Below are 20,991 nucleotides of genomic sequence, written 5' to 3'. Positions count from 1 at the left end.
GTGGATAAAGGGGGGTGGGGGGAGGGGGAAAAATTTTGGGGAGCCTTAAAAAATTGGGGAAAAGTCGAGAACATTATCTCGGAAAGCAAAAATGGGTATGTTTGAAGGAATAGTGGTTCCAACAATGTTGTAGGGTTTTGCGGGGCGGGGGCTATGGATAGAGTTTTTCGCGGGAGGAGGGATGTGCTGGAAATAAAGATTTTTTGGGGACAATTGTGGTGTGAGGTGGTTTGATCGAGTAATTTAACGAAAGGGTAAGAGAGATGTGGGGAAAAAAAAAGAGCGTGGTTGAGAGAGCAAAAAGGGGGTTTTTTAAAAAGGGTTTGGGGCACAGGGAGAAATTTGAGTGGGGAAAGTTTTGACCAAGGGGATATATTTTTCGGAGGTGGAGGGAACGAGGAGAAGAGGGGGGCCAAATTGGAGGTGGAAAGATGGAGTGAAAAAGATTTTGTGTGATCGGGGCCTAACATGCAGGAGGGGAAAGGGGGGAAAGGGAAATAAGTAAATTTGGGAACGATGTGGTATCCCGGGGTTACGTGCTGTCATGGATTAAATAAAGGCATGTGAACGTCGGGGGGAAACCATGGAAACCCTTGGGGTATGATATTTGCGTGTGTGGACGTGGTATTTACTTGTGGGGGGGGTTGGGGGCCATTTTTTTTCGTCTGTTTCCTTGCCCAAAACCTCGCAAACCCCCGGGAAAACAGCGACAAAGTAAAAAAAAAAAAAAAAAAAAAAAAAAATCAACTGCAGCAAACATTTCCTGTCATTTTCCATAAAAAAAATGTTAAAAACTGATTTAAATATTTAAAATGGAAAAAATTAAAAGGGGGGACTCCCCTTTAGGGGGGTTTGAAAGTAATACACAGATACCTTAAAAAACTTTATAAATATTTTGCATCAATCCATGACTTATATTATTTGCACCTCCTCATCACTCTAACAATTTGCTGGTTATTTTTTCTGAATTATCCCCGTATGGGCCCTTTCCCAAATTTTCCCACACTAATCTGTAAATTTTTTATCTTTCCCCTAACAAAACAGCCTTTAAAAACCTAAGGGGCTTTTGCTGTTTGAAATTCCCCTATATACCATAATCATAAAAATATCTGTCTTACATTTATGCTTACCAACCCTTCTCAGACAGCACAGGTCGATCGATCATTTTTAAATTAATCAGACCCATCTAAAAGACACTTTTTAACATCTCTACAGGAGACTTCCACCCAGGGTTTTTTTTCTTTACTAAAAGCAATCTACAAAAAAATTTTGTTGGGAAAAAATATTACAATGATCACTTTTTCTACAAATATAAAAAACTGGTAGCAGCATTTTTTTATAATGTTTTTCCATTTCCCATTTACAATGTTTTTTGTTGGGGAAAATGAAGCAGTCCCTTTTATATGCATTTGTATATTTAAGGGAAAATGACCCCTTAAAAAAAACCGTGCCTGAGAACTGAACCCTTTAATATGAAACTTCACCTGATCACTAAGAATGGCTCCCTCTACTTCCCTAAACACAAACTATGAATACAAACCACAAAAATACAATTGCAATGAAAGAATTTAAAAGGGGGGTTTTCCCCTTTTACCTTTTTCCTTTTAAAATTTTGCCCCCTTACCAAAATTTTGTACACTTCACTTTCCCAGAAAAAGAGAAAAACTATTCTACTACCTTTCATGATCCATGTCTGAAACTGTTTTGCATATCCACACCTTGGGTTTAAATTCAGTTTTAGTTACCATTTAATGTACAGTGATGTAACTTCATTTTCATATTTAGTGTTTCACCAAAAGTTTGGTCACATAATGTAAAATTGCACATCACAAATTTGAACTTTGTATTTAGATATTTGTTTTTTTTTCCCCAAGTATAAATTGCCAAACTATTTTATAGATTTTTTCCCTATTTTTTCCATTACTTTATCATCATCTCCCTGGGAAAACCACAAAACAATTTTCCTCACGCATCCCTGGGTCTGGGTTTTATTTCTTCATTCAATAACATAATCTAAGTTTTTTTAGCTCAAAAAACAACAGAATTCTAAACCCCCTGAGGGGGTTTGTGTAAATTTTTTACAAAGGCCCTCAAATTCCAAGATCAAATTGGGTTTGGGAGGGTTTTATTTTTTCTTACTTTTTCACCCTCGTTTTAATACCATCTTTTTCTTCGAAGCTGGGAGTTTGCCTAATGCTGCAAAATTTTTTCACAAGCCAAATTGTTGATCTGCTTTGAGATTTTCATAAACCTAATCACTTTTTTTGGCATTCAATGTTCTGGTTCATTTGTGAAGTAACAGGAAAACTTGTGATGTGTGGAGGTACCCTTGGTATGAGGTTGAAAATACTGTAATAAAATGTCACACATATATGTTATTAGCTAACTGAGAATGCCAGCTATCAACCAGCAGACCTATTTCTGTAGTCATTTGTTTAAAACTGTTGTATCCTTCTAAGGTATATACTGATGACAAAACTCATTCCCTTACTACTTTGCTTTCCCAATCTCCTCAAACCTAATAATTCTCTCTAACACTAAATGATATCTAATGGTCTGGAACTCTAAACTTCAGAGTTACAAAAACTTTCCCATACAGAGAAAATAAAAGATTGAGCAGGGTACCATCACTCCTTTCCTTCAAAATCTCTCGTGATACTTTGATTTACTTCTAAAGGCTCACCAGAATTTCCTTTCTGTACAGTATTGCCTTTCCCACATATCCTGATAGCTCTAATGCAATGTCAAAAATTATATTCTTCTCTCCCACCCCAGCGCTATACCCACTTAAAATGTGGAAAGTAAACCTCCATGATTATCTTGTATTATAATTACCATTCACGTCTTACATTACTTGGGTCTACCTTTTTCAACTCTTATTCATTCCTTTTTTCAATCAATTTCTCAGTATACTGAGAGGTTAGGTAATGGAAGCAATAATGGTAATACATGTGCTGCATATCAATGATGAAAAAATCATACTTCTTTGGAATAACGTTAAACATTCTTGCAGAAAACCCCATATCTTTTCATATCTAATACCTCAAGACTTCTTAAACCACTTGAATAACAATATACTATTTTGAACATCAGTACATACATTACTGAAATAGGGTATATCAAACATGCTTTTAAAAAATGACAATTAATCTTTATAGTGTGTAAAATATGATGGAAAAAATGCTGAAAAATTCAGTAATACTTACTCACTCTCCGTCTCAGCCACCGTGCATTTATACTGAGCTGTTGAAAATAAGCAGATGTCTGCAAACTGTCGAACTGAAAAACAAAGGCATTGGAATATTCTAGTCAATAATGTTTATTAATCAAAATCTGAAAACAAATAGCAAACTGTCACTGAGCAAATTATGACAAAGAATGATGGATTTTATGGAATATGTAAAATGTTAAAGCCTAATAGTTATTCAGCATTTCTTGGCACTATAAAGATGCATAAAAACTTTAAATATTACAGACATATATTTTGGCTTTTTCATTAAACTATGAATGCTCTTATGTTTTTCTTTTTAAAACTATTTGTTGTTTCCCACCTTAGCAAAGTAGAAGTAGAATAGGAGAGGAGAAATTCAATGCCTTCTGTTTGCAGGACATGTAAGATTTTTATGCTTTTATATCCAATTACCATTTTCATTAGTGGAATCTTATGTAATAAATTTCACTCTCCTCAGACATTTCAGTGCCAACTCATCCACTCTCTTCTTTTATTTTACACCATACAACATACCAAACTTTAACCTTTTTTTTCCACCATTCCTTGATGCACCCAGGACCTTTGCCTTCTCTCCCACCCTATGATTCACTTCAGCTCCCCAAATTTCCTCCCACCGTCACCTCCATTCCCAGGTATCTATAGCACTCCACTTCTTCTGGGTTCATCCTATTCAAACTTGGTCAAACCAACCTGTCTGTCTTCCTTGTTAAACCTAATTGCCTTTACTTCATTCACATTAACTCTCAACTTCATCCTTCTACAATGCACACTCATCAACTTAAGACACCAGCTTCTGCTGTGAATGATAAGCCCTGTTTCTGATTGTCTATAATGACAATTAAAGATGAATATGTACAAATGAGGCTTATGTTTATCTGTTCTTGACAATACCTTGCTAAGGCAGAAGTAATTGTAAATAAAGAAAAAAAAGAAGTAAAAGTATGAAATACAGTTTTATGAAGATAAGTCAGTGAGTTTGAAAGAATTCAAGCATTCAAATAGTGCTTTCTTGTGGATGCCGCAATGTGAAATTTAATTTATCAAATATATAATAAAAAATATTTGTGGCAAAGTGCAGGGGCTTTAAGAAAACAAAAAGAGAAAGTATGATCATCAGGTTCAATGGAAGGAGTAATGCATACCACATTACAGTGTACCAAACAGACATAGTCATACTAGTCATACTATTGTAAGATATGTATTCTTGTTGAGAGGGATGTTTCAAGTAAAAGGAAAGAAATAATAAAGATAATATACAGAGGTATAAGTTTGTTGAGTATTCCTGGTAAATTATATGGGAGGGTATTGATTGAGAGGGTGAAGGCATGTACAAGCTCAGATTGGGGAAGAGCAGTGTGGTTTCAGAAGTGGTAGAGGATGTGTGGATCAGGTGTTTGCTTTGAAGAATGTATGTGAGAAATACTTAGAAAAGCAAATGGATTTGTATGTAGCATTTATGGATCTGGAGAAGGCATATGATAGAGTTGACAGAGATGCTCTGTGGAAGGTATTAAGAATATATGGTGTGGGAGGCAAGTTGTTAGAGGCAGTGAAAAGTTTGTATCGAGGATGTAAGGCATGTGTACGTGTAGGAAGAGAGGAAAGTGATTGGTTCTCAGTGAATGTAGGTTTGCGGCAGGGGTGTGTGATGTCTCCATGGTTGTTTAATTTGTTTATGGATGGGGTTGTTAGGGAGGTGAATGCAAGAGTTTTGGAAAGAGGGGCAAGTATGAAGTCTGTTGGGGATGAGAGAGCTTGGGAAGTGAGTCAGTTGTTGTTCGCTGATGATACAGCGCTGGTGGCTGATTCATGTGAGAAACTGCAGAAGCTGGTGACTGAGCTTGGTAAAGTGTGTGAAAGAAGAAAGTTAAGAGTAAATGTGAATAAGAGCAAGGTTATTAGGTACAGTAGGGTTGAGGGTCAAGTCAATTGGGAGGTAAGTTTGAATGGAGAAAAACTGGAGGAAGTAAAGTGTTTTAGATATCTGGGAGTGGATCTGGCAACGGATGGAACCATGGAAGCGGAAGTGAATCATAGGGTGGGGGAGGGGGCGAAAATCCTGGGAGCCTTGAAGAATGTGTGGAAGTCGAGAACATTATCTCAGAAAGCAAAAATGGGTATGTTTGAAGGAATAGTGGTTCCAACAATGTTGTATGGTTGCGAGGCGTGGGCTATGGATAGAGTTGTGCGCAGGAGAGTGGATGTGCTGGAAATGAGATGTTTGAGGACAATGTGTGGTGTGAGGTGGTTTGATCGAGTAAATAACGTAAGGGTAAGAGAGATGTGTGGAAAAAAAAAGAGCGTGGTTGAGAGAGCAGAAGAGGGTGTTTTGAAATGGTTTGGGCACATGGAGAGAATGAGTGAGGAAAGATTGACCAAGAGGATATATGTGTCAGAGGTGGAGGGGACGAAGAGAAGTGGGAGACCAAATTGGAGGTGGAAAGATGGAGTGAAAAAGATTTTGAGAGATCGGGGCCTGAACATGCAGGAGGGTGAAAGGCGGGCAAGGAATAGAGTGAATTGGATCGATGTGGTATACCGGGGTTGACGTGCTGTCAGTGGATTGAATCAGGGCATGTGAAGCGTCTGGGGTAAACCATGGAATGTTGTGTGGGGCCTGGATGTGGAAAGGGAGCTGTGGTTTCGGGCATTATTGCGTGACAGCTGGAGACTGAGTGTGAACGAATGGGGCCTTTGTTGTCTTTTCCTAGTGCTACCTTGCACACATGAGGGGAGAGGGGGATGGTATTCCATGTGTGGCGAGGTGGCGATGGGAATGAATAAAGGCAGGCAGTGTGAATTGTGTGCATGGGTATATATGTATGTGTCTGTGTGTGTATATATATGTGTACATTGAGATGTATAGGTATGTATATTTGCGTGTGTGGGCGTGTGTGTGTGTACATTGTGTATGGCAGTGGGTTGTGCCATTTCTTTCGTCTGTTTCCTTGCGCTACCTCACAAACGCGGGAAACAGCGACAAAGCCTTTCACCCTACTGCATGTTCAGGCCCCAATCACTCAAAATCTTTTTCACTCCATCTTTCCACCTCCAATTTGGTCTACCACTTCTCCTCGTTCCCTCCACCTCCGACACATATATCCTCCTGGTCCATCTTTCGTCACTCATTCTCTCCAGGTGACCAAACCATTTCAAAACACCCTCTTCTGCTCTCTCAACCACACTCTTTTTATTTCCACACATCTCTCTTACCATTACATTACTTACTCGATCAAACCACCTCACACCACATATTGTCCTCAAACATCTAATTTCCAACCTATCCACCCTCCTATGCACAACTCTATCCATAGCCCACGCCCCGCAGCCATACAACATTGTTGGAACCACTATTCCTTCAAACATACCCATTTTTGCTTTCCGAGATAATGTTCTCAACTTCCAAACATTCTTCAAGGCTCCCAGAATTTTCGCCCCCTCCCGAACCCTATGATTCACTTCCACTTCCATGGTTCCATCCGCTGCCAAATCCACTCCCAGATATCTAAAACACTCTACTTCCTCCAGTTTTTCTCCATTCAAACTTACCTCCCAACTGACTTGACCCTCAACCCTACTGTACCTAATAACCTTGCTCTTATTCACATTTACTCTTAACTTTCTTCTTTAACACACTTTACCAAACTCAGTCACCAGCTTCTGCAGTTTCTCACATGAATCAGCCACCAGCGCTGTATCATCAGCGAATAACAACTGACTCACTTCCCAAGCTCTCTCATCCACAACAGATTGCATACTTGCCCCTCTCTCCAAAACTCTTGCATTCACCTCCCTAACAACCCCATCCATAAACAAATCAAACAACCATGGAGACATCACACACCCCTGCCGCAAACCTACATTCACTGAGAACCAATCACTTTCCTCTCTTCCTACACGTACACATGCCTTACATCCTCCATAAAAACTTTTCACTGCTTCTAACAACTTGCCTCCCACACCATATATTCTTAATACCTTCCACAGAGCATCCCTATCAACTCTTATCATATACCTTCTCCAGATCCATAAATGCTACATACAAATGCATTCGATTTTCTAAGTATTTCTCACATACATTCTTCAAGGCAAACGCCTGATCCACACACCCTCTACCACTTCTGAAACCACACTGCTCTTCCCCAATCTGATGCTCTGTACATGCCTTCACCCTCTCAATCAATACCCTCCCATATAATTTACCATGAATACTCAACAAACTTATACCTCTGTAATTTGAGCACTCACTCTTATCCCCTTTTATATATATATATATATATATATATATATATATATATATCCCTGGGGACAGGGGAGAAAGAATACTTCCCCGTATTCCCTGCATGTCGTAGAAGGCGACTAAAAGGGGAGGGAGTGGGTGGCTGGAAATCCTCCCCTCTCTTGTTTTCTTTTAATTTTCCAAAAGAAGGAACAGAGAAGGGGGTCAGGTGAGGATATTCCCTCTAAGGCCCAGTTCTCTGTTCTTAACGCTACCTCGCTAACGTGGGAAATGGCAAATAGTATGAAAAAAAAAATATATATATATATATATATATATATATATATATATATATATATATATATATATATATATATATATATGCAAAATATATCTATGGCTAAATTCCACAACTTTCTTTACAAGTAAAACACATGCTTGGCACCCAATACACAGATGAGTGACTGTGTCTATCAGAGCAACAAAATTTATCAAACAATTTACTAATTGTAAGCTTGGCACATAATCACAGCAACTAAGAGGTTTCTTAACACAAGTTAGACAAAAAATTACTTCACTTATGCTATACAATCCTTTAATTTTGCATTTTTTTCTTATTACATCCATTATGAAAATGTCTAACTGCAAACTAGTGCATTTAACCCTTAAAAGGCTACAAGCTTATATTTACATATTTCCTTGGGCTACAAATGTACATCTATGTTTCAAGTTCACGCCTCTCAATATGTGCCAAAACAGATGTAGCTACCATGTAATGAGGGTGATGAATTCTCATTTGAAAATATATCTACCATCAACTAATGCATAAAAAAAAGACCTTGGCAACACATATGTGGCAGTAGAAGTTAACCTTCACCCTCCTAAGCTAATTCCATGATCTATAACACTCAACGCCGTGTGGAACAGTGACTAGATATGTTTGGATGTTTCATCTCTTTTTGCTGTTTTTTCCTATCAAATCTTTTATTTCATGACAAAAATCAAGTGTTCACAAAATCAGCTTGTAGGAGGACTAAAAGATCTAATGTAGCCCATGCTAAAAAAGGTAAGTTTGGAATTTTTTCTTTTAATATTTTTTCCATCAACCTTTAACTAATACAAAAAGTGTCTGTGAGAAGGTTTTTGTAAAACTAATTGACAATCAGGTGTGTTTGCATTTTTTTTGTGTGTGTTTATGTTTTTACTCTTTTCCTCCATCATATATTTTACAAACAGCCTGGGAATGGGTTCAAGTAAAACTAATGTAGCCCTTTAAGGGTTAATTAGATATAATAAAGTCAGTAAGTTACAACTGCATGCTTGTGAACATCATGAACTTGCAGTACTAACCCATTACTAAATGCTTAGACTACTGACAATGTTCTAACTACAGCCACACCATGTTAGTATTAGTTCAAGCAACTCCATGGGAAGAATAACATTAATTCTCTATTTAGATGGACATAATACCTTCACACTACTTAGAATCTACCATTATACTGTAATGACTAAATAGAAACATGTTATTATTATCCATTTAATGTAGAAATATTTCATCATAAAACAATATCAATAACAGTCCTTACTAGGAAATATAATCTCTGAAAGTATAAAAAAGGGGTAACAAGCAAACAAAAATAACTGGAATATTCCACGCAATGGCTGTGTGGGAAAAAAAATGAGGAAAAATGCTTAGAATAATGAATAATCCAACTACAAATAAGTAATCAGTCCTTATAAATGTACTTGTGCATGTTTGAGAAGACAAAAAATAACATACAGAATACTGACTGATGATAAATACAAAGGCAGATACATATATACCTATGACAAAATATAAAGACATAAAATATTTGAATTGAAAAAAATAAATACATAAAAAGGACAAGTGGAATTATACTACGGTGTATGGAATTGAATGTGACTTAGCAAACTTAAAAATTATGGTGAAAGTACAGAAGACTGCTGGAAGTGGGAGAATAGGAACACAATAAATTGTCTGACAAGCAAAGTATGGATTTGTTTCATGTTTTCAGTACATTTAATATAATGATGCATGTAGAAAGACGATGCTGTGTATGCAAATTATATTTAAGTTCTAATGTCTGAAAGATATAGGCAGTCATATCAGTTTAAAATGGAAAGAACTTGAATTAACTTAGCAATTTATGAAAATATATAAAGGAGCTACTCAATAAAAAACATATGTAGATGGGAACATTATGCCAGGTGCTCAGAGCTCTCTGTTAAATGTGCAGATATTGAGCATAAATTGTACTACGCCCATATGATAAAATAATCATTCCAAATCTGTCATCTGGATACAAACCTAATTTTCATAGGCAATGATAAAATATGGACTCAGCAAGAATAACCTGAGTGTCTTACTGTTAATCTATCTATTCATCTATCTCTGTCTCTGATGCCAATTCTCTTTTTAATTTTTCCAAAAGAGAGAATAGAGAAGGGGGCCAAGTGAGGATACTCCCTCTAAGGCTCAGTCTTAACGCTACCTTGCTTATGCGGGAAATGGCAAATATGTATGAAAAATTTTCCATATATACATATTCTATACTTAATCGCTGTTTCCCACATCAGACAGGTAGCACCAAGAAACACACTCATATGCACATATATATACATAAACACCCATACATGAACACATACATACCTAAATATACATACATATACACAGAAATACTCATAAAGACACATGTACACATTCATTCTTGCTTGCCTTCATCCATTCCCAGTGCTACCCCACCACACAGGAAACAGCATCGCTACTCCCTACTTCAGCAAAGTAGTGCCAAGAAAACAAGACAAAAAAGGCCACATTCGTTCACACTCAGTCTTTAGCTGTCATGTGCAATGCACTGAAACCACAGATACCTATCCAAATCCAGTTGTTTTCAGCACATACGTTAATTAAGAAAAAAATGTAAAAAAATCTGCCACCTGTGATTCTTATGGCATCTGGACAACATGAAGAACTTCAAAAAATGAGTCAAAACTGAAAAATTAACAGAAGGGAAAAGACGCAGGGGAGAAAATGACTGAGTCTGACAGACTTATTTCTGAGGCTTATCTGAGCAAGTTACGACATATACTCACAGTAAAAAAAAAAGTATCTTACCAATTTTTGTTTGAAATATGATACCACAGATGAAAGATTTTGAGAAATGCCCAACAGTCTGGCCTCACAGTGGTAGCCAGCTTTTATAACATTGTAAGATATCAACTGCAAATGGGAAGTGAGTCAGTTGTTGTTCGCTGATGATACAGCGCTGGTGGCTGATTCATGTGAGAAACTGCAGAAGCTGGTGACTGAGTTTGGTAAAGTGTGTGGAAGAAGAAAGTTAAGAGTAAATGTGAATAAGAGCAAGGTTATTAGGTACAGTAGGGTTGAGGGTCAAGTCAATTGGGAGGTGAGTTTGAATGGAGAAAAACTGGAGGAAGTGAAGTGTTTTAGATATCTGGGAGTGGATCTGTCAGCGGATGGAACCATGGAAGCGGAAGTGGATCATAGGGTGGGGGAGGGGGCGAAAATTTTGGGAGCCTTGAAAAATGTGTGGAAGTCGAGAACATTATCTCGGAAAGCAAAAATGGGTATGTTTGAAGGAATAGTGGTTCCAACAATGTTGTATGGTTGCGAGGCGTGGGCTATGGATAGAGTTGTGCGCAGGAGGATGGATGTGCTGGAAATGAGATGTTTGAGGACAATGTGTGGTGTGAGGTGGTTTGATCGAGTAAGTAACGTAAGGGTAAGAGAGATGTGTGGAAATAAAAAGAGCGTGGTTGAGAGAGCAGAAGAGGGTGTTTTGAAATGGTTTGGGCACATGGAGAGAATGAGTGAGGAAAGATTGACCAAGAGGATATATGTGTCGGAGGTGGAGGGAACGAGGAGAAGAGGGAGGCCAAATTGGAGGTGGAAAGATGGAGTGAAAAAGATTTTGTGTGATCGGGGCCTGAACATGCAGGAGGGTGAAAGGAGGGCAAGAAATAGAGTGAATTGGAGCGATGTGGTATACAGGGGTTGACGTGCTGTCAGTGGATTGAATCAAGGCATGTGAAGCGTCTGGGGTAAACCATGGAAAGCTGTGTAGGTATGTATATTTGCGTGTGTGGACGTGTGTATGTACGTGTGTATGGGGGTTGGGCCATTTCTTTCGTCTGTTTCCTTGCGCTACCTCGCAAACGCGGGAGACAGCGACAAAGTATAAAAAAAAAAAAAAAAAAAAAAAAATCAACTGCAAGCTACATTTCCTGTCATTTTCCATAATAAATGTTATACTGATTTCATATTTCAATGGAAACAGATGTAAAGTGGGGACTACCATTAGGGTGGTTGAAAGTAATACTACAGATACCTATAAGAATAGACTTTATAAATATTTTGCATCAAGTCCATGACTTATATTATTTGCACCTCCTCAGTCACTCTAACAATTTGCTGGTTATTTTCTCTGAATTATCTGTATGCCTTCCAACTTTTCCCACACTAATCTGTAAATTTCTATCTTCCACTAACACAAACAGCCTTAATAGGACCTAATGGTCTTTTGCTGTTTGAATTCCTCTATATACCATAATCATAAAGATATCTGTCTTACATTCATGCTTACCAACCCTTCTCAGACAGCACAGGTCGTATCGATCATTTTGAAATTAATCAGACCCATCTAAGAAGACACTTTTTAACATCTCTACAGGAGACTTCCACCCAGGTTTTATTTCTGACTAAGAGCAATCTACAAAATTATGTTGAAACAATATTACAATGATCACTTTTGCTACAAATGATAAAAAACTGGTAGCAGCATTTTTTCATAGATGTTTGCCATTTCCTATCACAATGTTTTAGTGGGAAACTGAAGCAGTCTTTCATATGCATTTGTATATGAAGTTACATGACCATAAATAAAACAGTGCCTGAGAACTGAACTTGAATATGAAACTTCACCTGAGTCACTAAGAATGGTCTCCCTCTACTTCATAGACACAAACTATGAATGACAAACCACAAACATACAATCTGCAATGAAAGAATTAATGAGGTCTCCTTTCACTTTTCCTTAAATTTAGCCCCCTTACCAAGTTTTGTACACTTCACTCCTATGAAAAAGAGAAAAACTATTCTACTACCTTTCATGATCCATGTCTGTATCTGTGTGCATATCCACACCTTGGGTAAGTTCAGTTCTAGTTACCATTCAATGTACAGTGATGTAACTTCATTTACATATCAGTGTTTCACCAAAAGTAGGTCACATGAGATGTATATTGCACATCACAGTGTGAACTTTGTATTCAGATATTATGTTTTTTCCCTAAGTATAAATTGCCAAACTATTTATATAGATTTTTCCATATTCTTCCATATACTTGATCATCATCTCCCTGGAAATCCACAAAACAATTATCCTCACGCATCCTCCTGGATCTGGTTTCATTTCTATCATTCAATAACATAATCTAAGTTTTTCAGCTCAACAACAACAGAATTCTAAACACCTGAGTGGGGTTGTGTAAATTTTCACAGGCCTCACTTCCAAGATCAAATTGCTTTGGCAGTCTTATTGTTCTTAGCTTTTCACCCTCGTCTAATACTATCTTTGCTTCGAAGCTGCAGTTTGCCTAATGCTGCAATGTTTACACAAGCCAATTGTTGATCTGTTTTGAGATTTCATAAACCTAATCACTTTTTTTGGCATTCAATGTTCTGGTTCATTTGTGAAGTAACAGGAAAACTTGTGATGTGTGGAGGTACCTTGGTATGAGGTTGAAAATACTGTAATCAAATGTCACACATATATGTTATTAGCTAACTGAGAATGCCAGCTATCAACCAGCAGACCTATTTCTGTAGTCATTTGTTTAAAACTGTTGTATCCTTCTAAGGTATATACTGATGACAAAACTCATTCCCTTACTACTTTGCTTTCCCAATCTCCTCAAACCTAATAATTCTCTAACACTAAATGATATCTAATGGTCTGGAACTCTAAACTTCAGAGTTACAAAACTTTCCCATACAGAGAAAATAAAAGATAAGCAGGGATACATCACTCCTTTCCTTCAAAATCTCTCGTGATACTTTGATTTACTTCTAAAGGCTCACCAGAATTTCCTTTCTGTACAGTATTGCCTTTCCCACATATCCTGATAGCTCTAATGCAATGTCAAAAATTATATTCTTCTACAGTAATACCATAAAATGTGAAAGTAAACCTCCATGATTATCTTTGGTATTATCAAATTACCATTCACGTCTTACATTACTTGGGTCTACCTTTTTCAACTCTTATTCATTCCTTTTTTCAATCAATTTCTCAGTATACTGAGAAGGTTAGGTAATGGAAGCAATAATGGTAATACATGTGCTGCATATCAATGATGAAAAAATCATACTTCTTTGGAATAACGTTAAACATTCTTGCAGAAAACCCCATATCTTTTCATATCTAATACCTCAAGACTTCTTAAACCACTTGAATAACAATATACTATTTTGAACATCAGTACATACATTACTGAAATAGGGTATATCAAACATGCTTTAAAAAATGACAATTAATCTTTATAGTGTGTAAAATATGATGGAAAAATGCTGAAAAATTCAGTAATACTTACTCACTCTCCGTCTCAGCCACCGTGCATTTATACTGAGCTGTTGAAAATAAGCAGATGTCTGCAAACTGTCGAACTGAAAAACAAAGGCATTGGAATATTCTAGTCAATAATGTTTATTAATCAAAATCTGAAAACAAATAGCAAACTGTCACTGAGCAAATTATGACAAAGAATGATGGATTTTATGGAATATGTAAAATGTTAAAGCCTAATAGTTATTCAGCATTTCTTGGCACTATAAAGATGCATAAAAACTTTAAATATTTACAGACATATATTTTGGCTTTCATTAAACTATTAATGCTCTTAAGTTTTTCTTTTTAAAACCTATTTGTTGTTTCCCACCTTAGCAAAGTAGAATCAGGAGTGGAGAAATTAATGCCTTCTGTTTGCAGGACATGTAAGATTTTTATGCTTTTATATCCAATTACCATTTTCATTAGTGGAATCTTATGTAATAAATTTCACTCTCCTCAGACATTTCAGTGCCAACTCATCCACTCTCTTCTTTTATTTTACCCATACAACATACCAAACTTTAACCTTTTTTTCCACACATTCCTTGATGCACCCAGGACCTTTGCCTTCTCTCCCACCCTATGATTCACTTCAGCTCCCCAAATTTCCTCCACCGTCACCTCCATTCCCAGGTATCTATAGCACTCCACTTCTTCTGGGTTCATCCTATTCAAACTTGGTCAAACCAACCTGTCTGGCTTCCTTGTTAAACCTAATTGCCTTAACTTCATTCACATTAACTCTCAACTTCATCCTTCTACAATGCACACTCATCAACTTAAGACACCAGCTTCTGCTGTGAATGATAAGCCCTGTTTCTGATGTACTATACATGACAATTAAAGATGAATATGTACAAATGAGGCTTATGTTTATCTGTTCTTGACAATACCTTGCTAAGGCAGAAGTAATTGTAAATAAAGAAAAAAAAGAAGTAAAAGTATGAAATACAGTTTTATGAAGATAAGTCAGTGAGTTTGAAAGAATTCAAGCATTCAAATAGTGCTTTCCTTGTGGATGCCAGCAATGTGAATTAATTATCAAAATATAATAAAAAATATTTGTGGCAAAGTGCAGGGGCTTTAAGAAAACAAAAAGAGAAAGTATGATCATCAGGTTCAATGGATGGAGTAATGCATACCACATTACAGTGTACCAAACAGACATAGTCATACTAGTCATACTATTGTAAGATATGTATTCTCTGAGAGAGGGATGTTCAAGTAAAAGGAAAGAAATAATAAAGATAATATACAGAGGTATAAGTTTGTTGAGTATTCCTGGTAAATTATATGGGAGGGTATTGATTGAGAGGGTGAAGGCATGTACAGAGCATCAGATTGGGGAAGAGCAGTGCGGTTTCAGAAGTGGTAGAGGATGTGTGGATCAGGTGTTTGCTTTGAAGAATGTATGTGAGAAATACTTAGAAAAGCAAATGGATTTGTATGTAGCATTTATGGATCTGGAGAAGGCATATGATAGAGTTGATAGAGATGCTCTGTGGAAGGTATTAAGAATATATGGTGTGGGAGGCGAGTTGTTAGAAGCAGTGAAAAGTTTTTATCGAGGATGTAAGGCATGTGTATGTGTAGGAAGAGAGGAAAGTGATTGGTTCTCAGTGAATGTAGGTTTGCGGCAGGGGTGTGTGATGTCTCCATGGTTGTTTAATTTGTTTATGGATGGGGTTGTTAGGGAGGTAAATGCAAGAGTCCTGGAAAGAGGGGCAAGTATGAAGTCTGTTGGGGATGAGAGAGCTTGGGAAGTGAGTCAGTTGTTGTTCGCTGATGATACAGCGCTGGTGGCTGATTCATGTGAGAAACTGCAGAAGCTGGTGACTGAGTTTGGTAAAGTGTGTGGAAGAAGAAAGTTAAGAGTAAATGTGAATAAGAGCAAGGTTATTAGGTACAGTAGGGGTGAGGGTCAAGTCAATTGGGAGGTGAGTTTGAATGGAGAAAAACTGGAGGAAGTGAAGTGTTTTAGATATCTGGGAGTGGATCTGTCAGCGGATGGAACCATGGAAGCGGAAGTGGATCATAGGGTGGGGGAGGGGGCGAAAATTTTGGGAGCCTTGAAAAATGTGTGGAAGTCGAGAACATTATCTCGGAAAGCAAAAATGGGTATGTTTGAAGGAATAGTGGTTCCAACAATGTTGTATGGTTGCGAGGCGTGGGCTATGGATAGAGATGTGCGCAGGAGGATGGATGTGCTGGAAATGAGATGTTTGAGGACAATGTGTGGTGTGAGGTGGTTTGATCGAGTAAGTAACGTAAGGGTAAGAGAGATGTGTGGAAATAAAAAGAGCGTGGTTGAGAGAGCAGAAGAGGGTGTTTTGAAATGGTTTGGGCACATGGAGAGAATGAGTGAGGAAAGATTGACCAAGAGGATATATGTGTCGGAGGTGGAGGGAACGAGGAGAAGAGGGAGACCAAATTGGAGGTGGAAAGATGGAGTGAAAAAGATTTTGTGTGATCGGGGCCTGAACATGCAGGAGGGTGAAAGGAGGGCAAGGAATAGAGTGAATTGGAGCGATGTGGTATACAGGGGTTGACGTGCTGTCAGTGGATTGAATCAAGGCATGTGAAGCGTCTGGGGTAAACCATGGAAAGCTGTGTAGGTATGTATATTTGCGTGTGTGGACGTGTGTATGTACATGTGTATGGGGGGGGGTTGGGCCATTTCTTTCGTCTGTTTCCTTGCGCTACCTCGCAAACGCGGGAGACAGCGACAAAGTATAAAAAAAAAAAAAAAAAAAAAAGTACAGCAATGTGTGGGTTTTTTTTTTTTTTTTTTTTTTTTTTTTTTTTGTCGCTGTCTCCCGCGTTTGCGAGGTAGCGCAAGGAAACAGACGAAAGAAATGGCCCAACCCACCCCCATACACATGTATATACATACGTCCACATACGCAAATATACATACCTACACAGCTTTCCATGGTTTACCCCAGACGCTTCACATGCCCTGATTCAATCCACTGACAGCACGTCAACCCCGGTATACCACATCGCTCCAATTCACTCTATTCCTTGCCCTCCTTTCACCCTCCTGCATGTTCAGGCCCCGATCACACAAAATCTTTTTCACTCCATCTTTCCACCTCCAATTTGGTCTCCCTCTTCTCCTCGTTCCCTCCACCTCCGACACATATATCCTCTTGGTCAATCTTTCCTCACTCATTCTCTCCATGTGCCCAAACCATTTCAAAACACCCTCTTCTGCTCTCTCAACCACGCTCTTTTTATTTCCACACATCTCTCTTACCCTTACGTTACTTACTCGATCAAACCACCTCACACCACACATTGTCCTCAAACATCTCATTTCCAGCACATCCATCCTCCTGCGCACCACTCTATCCATAGCCCACGCCTCGCAACCATACAACATTGTTGGAACCACTATTCCTTCAAACATACCCATTTTTGCTTTCCGAGATAATGTTCTCGACTTCCACACATTCTTCAAGGCTCCCAGAATTTTCGCCCCCCTCCCCCATCCTATGATCCACTTCCGCTTCCATGGTTCCATCCGCTGCCAGATCCACTCCCAGATATCTAAAACACTTTACTTCCTCCAGTTTTTCTCCATTCAAACTCACCTCCCAATTGACTTGACCCTCAACCCTACTGTACCTAATAACCTTGCTCTTATTCACATTTACTCTTAACTTTCTTCTTTCACACACTTTACCAAACTCAGTCACCAGCTTCTGCAGTTTCTCACATGAATCAGCCACCAGCGCTGTATCATCAGCAAACAACAACTGACTCACTTCCCAAGCTCTCTCATCCCCAACAGACTTCATACTTGCCCCTCTTTCCAAAACTCTTGCATTCACCTCCCTAACAACCCCATCCATAAACAAATTAAACAACCATGGAGACATCACACATCCCTGCCGCAAACCTACATTCACTGAGAACCAATCACTTTCCTCTCTTCCTACACGTACACATGCCTTACATCCTCGATAAAAACTTTTCACTGCTTCTAACAACTTGCCTCCCACACCATATATTCTTAATACCTTCCACAGAGCATCTCTATCAACTCTATCATATGCCTTCTCCAGATCCATAAATGCTACATACAAATCCATTTGCTTTTCTAAGTATTTCTCACATACATTCTTCAAAGCAAACACCTGATCCACACATCCTCTACCACTTCTGAAACCACACTGCTCTTCCCCAATCTGATGCTCTGTACATGCCTTCACCCTCTCAATCAATACCCTCCCATATAATTTACCAGGAATACTCAACAAACTTATACCTCTGTAATTTGAGCACTCACTCTTATCCCCTTTGCCTTTGTACAATGGCACTATGCACGCATTCCGCCAATCCTCAGGCACCTCACCATGAGTCATACATACATTAAATAACCTTACCAACCAGTCAACAATACAGTCACCCCCTTTTTTAATAAATTCCACTGCAGTTAACAAAGTAAAAGAGAAATATGATTAAGATATGAGGAAATAGAGACGATAAGTGAAAAGAGCATAACTCATGGATGGCATGTGAACCATTTGAAAGGAGGCAGACATAAAAGAGGGTTAAGTTATAAAAGAAGGACATGGTAAAAAGTATATATGAAAGGATCATAAGAAATGTGTCTTGATTGCTCTGCTGAGGTTAAATAGGAGCTAACCAGCTGTATAAATTCTATGGACAATACAAAATAAAAACAGCAGCCTAAAGTCAAGCATTTAGCTCTTAGTGTGTTCTTTACAGCAACAGATATATACCTCACTTACTTGATACTTTTATTTTCTTGACACTTTTATTTGAATTATTCTGTATATGGACATTGACTGCGACAGTTTCTCCATGATAATATAACTGAAAAGGAAAAGCACAGTAAAGATATCAGATGACAAGGAGTTGCAGATTATCAATGTTGCTTTGAAATATTACATGAGTTTGTTTCAAATGAATAGCAGAAGGCTACCAGTTTCTGAAAAATACTCTGAATTACCTCTTTATCTAAAGATGCTTCAAGATGTAATTTGTTTGGAGACATCATGAACTCCTTGCTAACCTCAACACTTGGCTGGTCTCCCTGTTTCATGGGGGCATACATTACTTTCCTGATTGCCAGTCGCACCGAATTCCTGCAAAATAATAACGTGTAATTGCAAATATCAGAAACACTTGAAGGAATAGTTCCGTCATATTCTTTACAATATAGTAATAAATTCATTTATTTTTTTGCTTATTGATGCCAGACTAATGTCAACAGAATATAACCTAGACATATTTGATGGAGCTATACCTACCGTTTATGAGGCTTGTCATCAACACTTTCCCCAACGTATGCCTTAAGCTCATAGTCAACCCCACAAGGTTTGCCCATATCCCCAGGTGCTGGCTGTAGTGTAACAGAGGCAGGGCAATGTGGGGGAAGCTCAAAGAAGAATGGAAATGCATTTGGTCCTAATTTCTTGATGAGACGCTCCTGGAGAAAAATTAAGCAAGGCTTAGTGTTGCTGATAATGAATTGGAATATCATTTTGAAAATCCTCTTAAACTATCATTTTCTATTTCCTCAAAGTTCAGAATGTCCCTTGTTCTGGATACAGTACATATAGCTATGAGATAGTTTAAAAACCTATTACATCATAAAAGATGTTCTTACTTTTTAAAAGTAAGTCTGGCATCTATTTTCTGTTTATTCAGTGCCTTCATGAAAAAGTATATATGCTTATGACGACTACACACTCACTATGTAAAATAGGGTAGGTACTTTAAATCCAATGAAAGGTACCAGAAATTTGTTACAATGACGACAAACTACTTTTGTATAACACTAATCCCAAAAACAACGTGGGGGTTTCCCGACAGAGGTCTATAGTGAAAGCATTAAATTCAAATAGGAATAAAGTCCCATCAGTAACTTTTGTTTTAGTTACTCAGCACAAGCTGTCGGTTCTGAATGATGAAATACCATTTGTCTTCAACAGACAGATCCCTATAAATATCTAAGAGAGCACCTGCTCAAGGAGGTTGGGGATTTGTTTGATCCCTTAAAAATGATGTGTATCCATGAGCATTTACCCTTTCCAGCCTTCACAGAACATATGAAGTCTGTGGTTGTTTGTTCACTAAGACTCAAACGCAATACAGAAACCTAACCAGGTCAAAATTAATCACAGCGTGAAGGCGACAAATCAAGTCACAATCAATCAATCACTAGCTGCTTTTTTTTTTACTTTTCTTGTAACTGTCACAAATTAAAAACAGGCTTATTCAAAGAGAAAAGAAGGGGAAAGAAGGAAAGTGAAAATAAATGCATGCTCTTAAGAGCTCCATTTACATTATAGAAATCGTTCATCACAAGTCAAAATCGATATTTCTGATCTACAGACAGATTTCTGTGAGCTTGAGATCATATCCACATTTAGGACAAGGTAATTAAACAAAAAAAAAAAAATGAATAAGTATACAAAGGACCTTCCTTTCATGACAATTGGGCTCAATACTGAAGCTCCATCCTCAACTGGTGCCATACTTAAAAACCTCACAAGAAGGATCAACGAGATCTAAATAGTTATTGTTAAAAACAGGTGTCTGTTGAATGCCAGAGGCCCCTTTTGCTAATTCTATCTAATGAGAGGTCCCTTAAGAAAGACATGGTAAAAACCACTTTCCTCACATCATGGGCTCTAACAGATAGCCCGCACTGTAAAATGAGTATCAATTTCTAGTTGGATCTGGATATTTTTCAAGCTGCTAAAGGTATGGAGCTTATATGACATAACAAATTGTTCTAAACAAGTTTTGTATGGTCAAGGAAATCTTAAAAGCACTGACTGAACATACAGCAGAATCTTCTAAAAGAGAAAGTTTCTGGAACTGTATTAAAATAAATCTTATTGATATACGTA

General features: G+C 37.8%; 1 protein-coding gene across 7 annotated transcripts in view; it reads right to left on the bottom strand.

Annotated features, from left to right (window-relative positions):
• The window catches only part of krz (beta-arrestin protein kurtz), a 165,750-nt gene that overhangs the window by 26,509 nt on the left and 118,250 nt on the right, over window positions 1-20,991 (bottom strand). For 5 of the 7 annotated variants that reach the window (XM_071678646.1, XM_071678648.1, XM_071678645.1 and 2 more), the window contains exons 5-8: window positions 19,384-19,562; window positions 19,083-19,218; window positions 18,862-18,946; window positions 3,207-3,279 (exon numbers count right to left, since the gene is read on the bottom strand). In XM_071678646.1, the coding sequence (XP_071534747.1) occupies window positions 3,207-3,279; window positions 18,862-18,946; window positions 19,083-19,218; window positions 19,384-19,562 (473 nt within the window). Of the gene's footprint in view, window positions 1-3,206; window positions 3,280-14,084; window positions 14,158-18,861; window positions 18,947-19,082; window positions 19,219-19,383; window positions 19,563-20,991 lie in introns of all 7 variants that reach the window. The other 2 variants (XM_071678647.1, XM_071678642.1) reach the window with 1 other exon arrangement.

The sequence above is a fragment of the Panulirus ornatus genome, chromosome 28, assembly GCF_036320965.1.
Source record: "Panulirus ornatus isolate Po-2019 chromosome 28, ASM3632096v1, whole genome shotgun sequence".
Lineage (NCBI taxonomy): Eukaryota > Metazoa > Arthropoda > Malacostraca > Decapoda > Palinuridae > Panulirus > Panulirus ornatus.
Note: the sequence above shows the minus strand (reverse complement) of the source record. Positions and strands in the feature narration are given on the sequence as shown.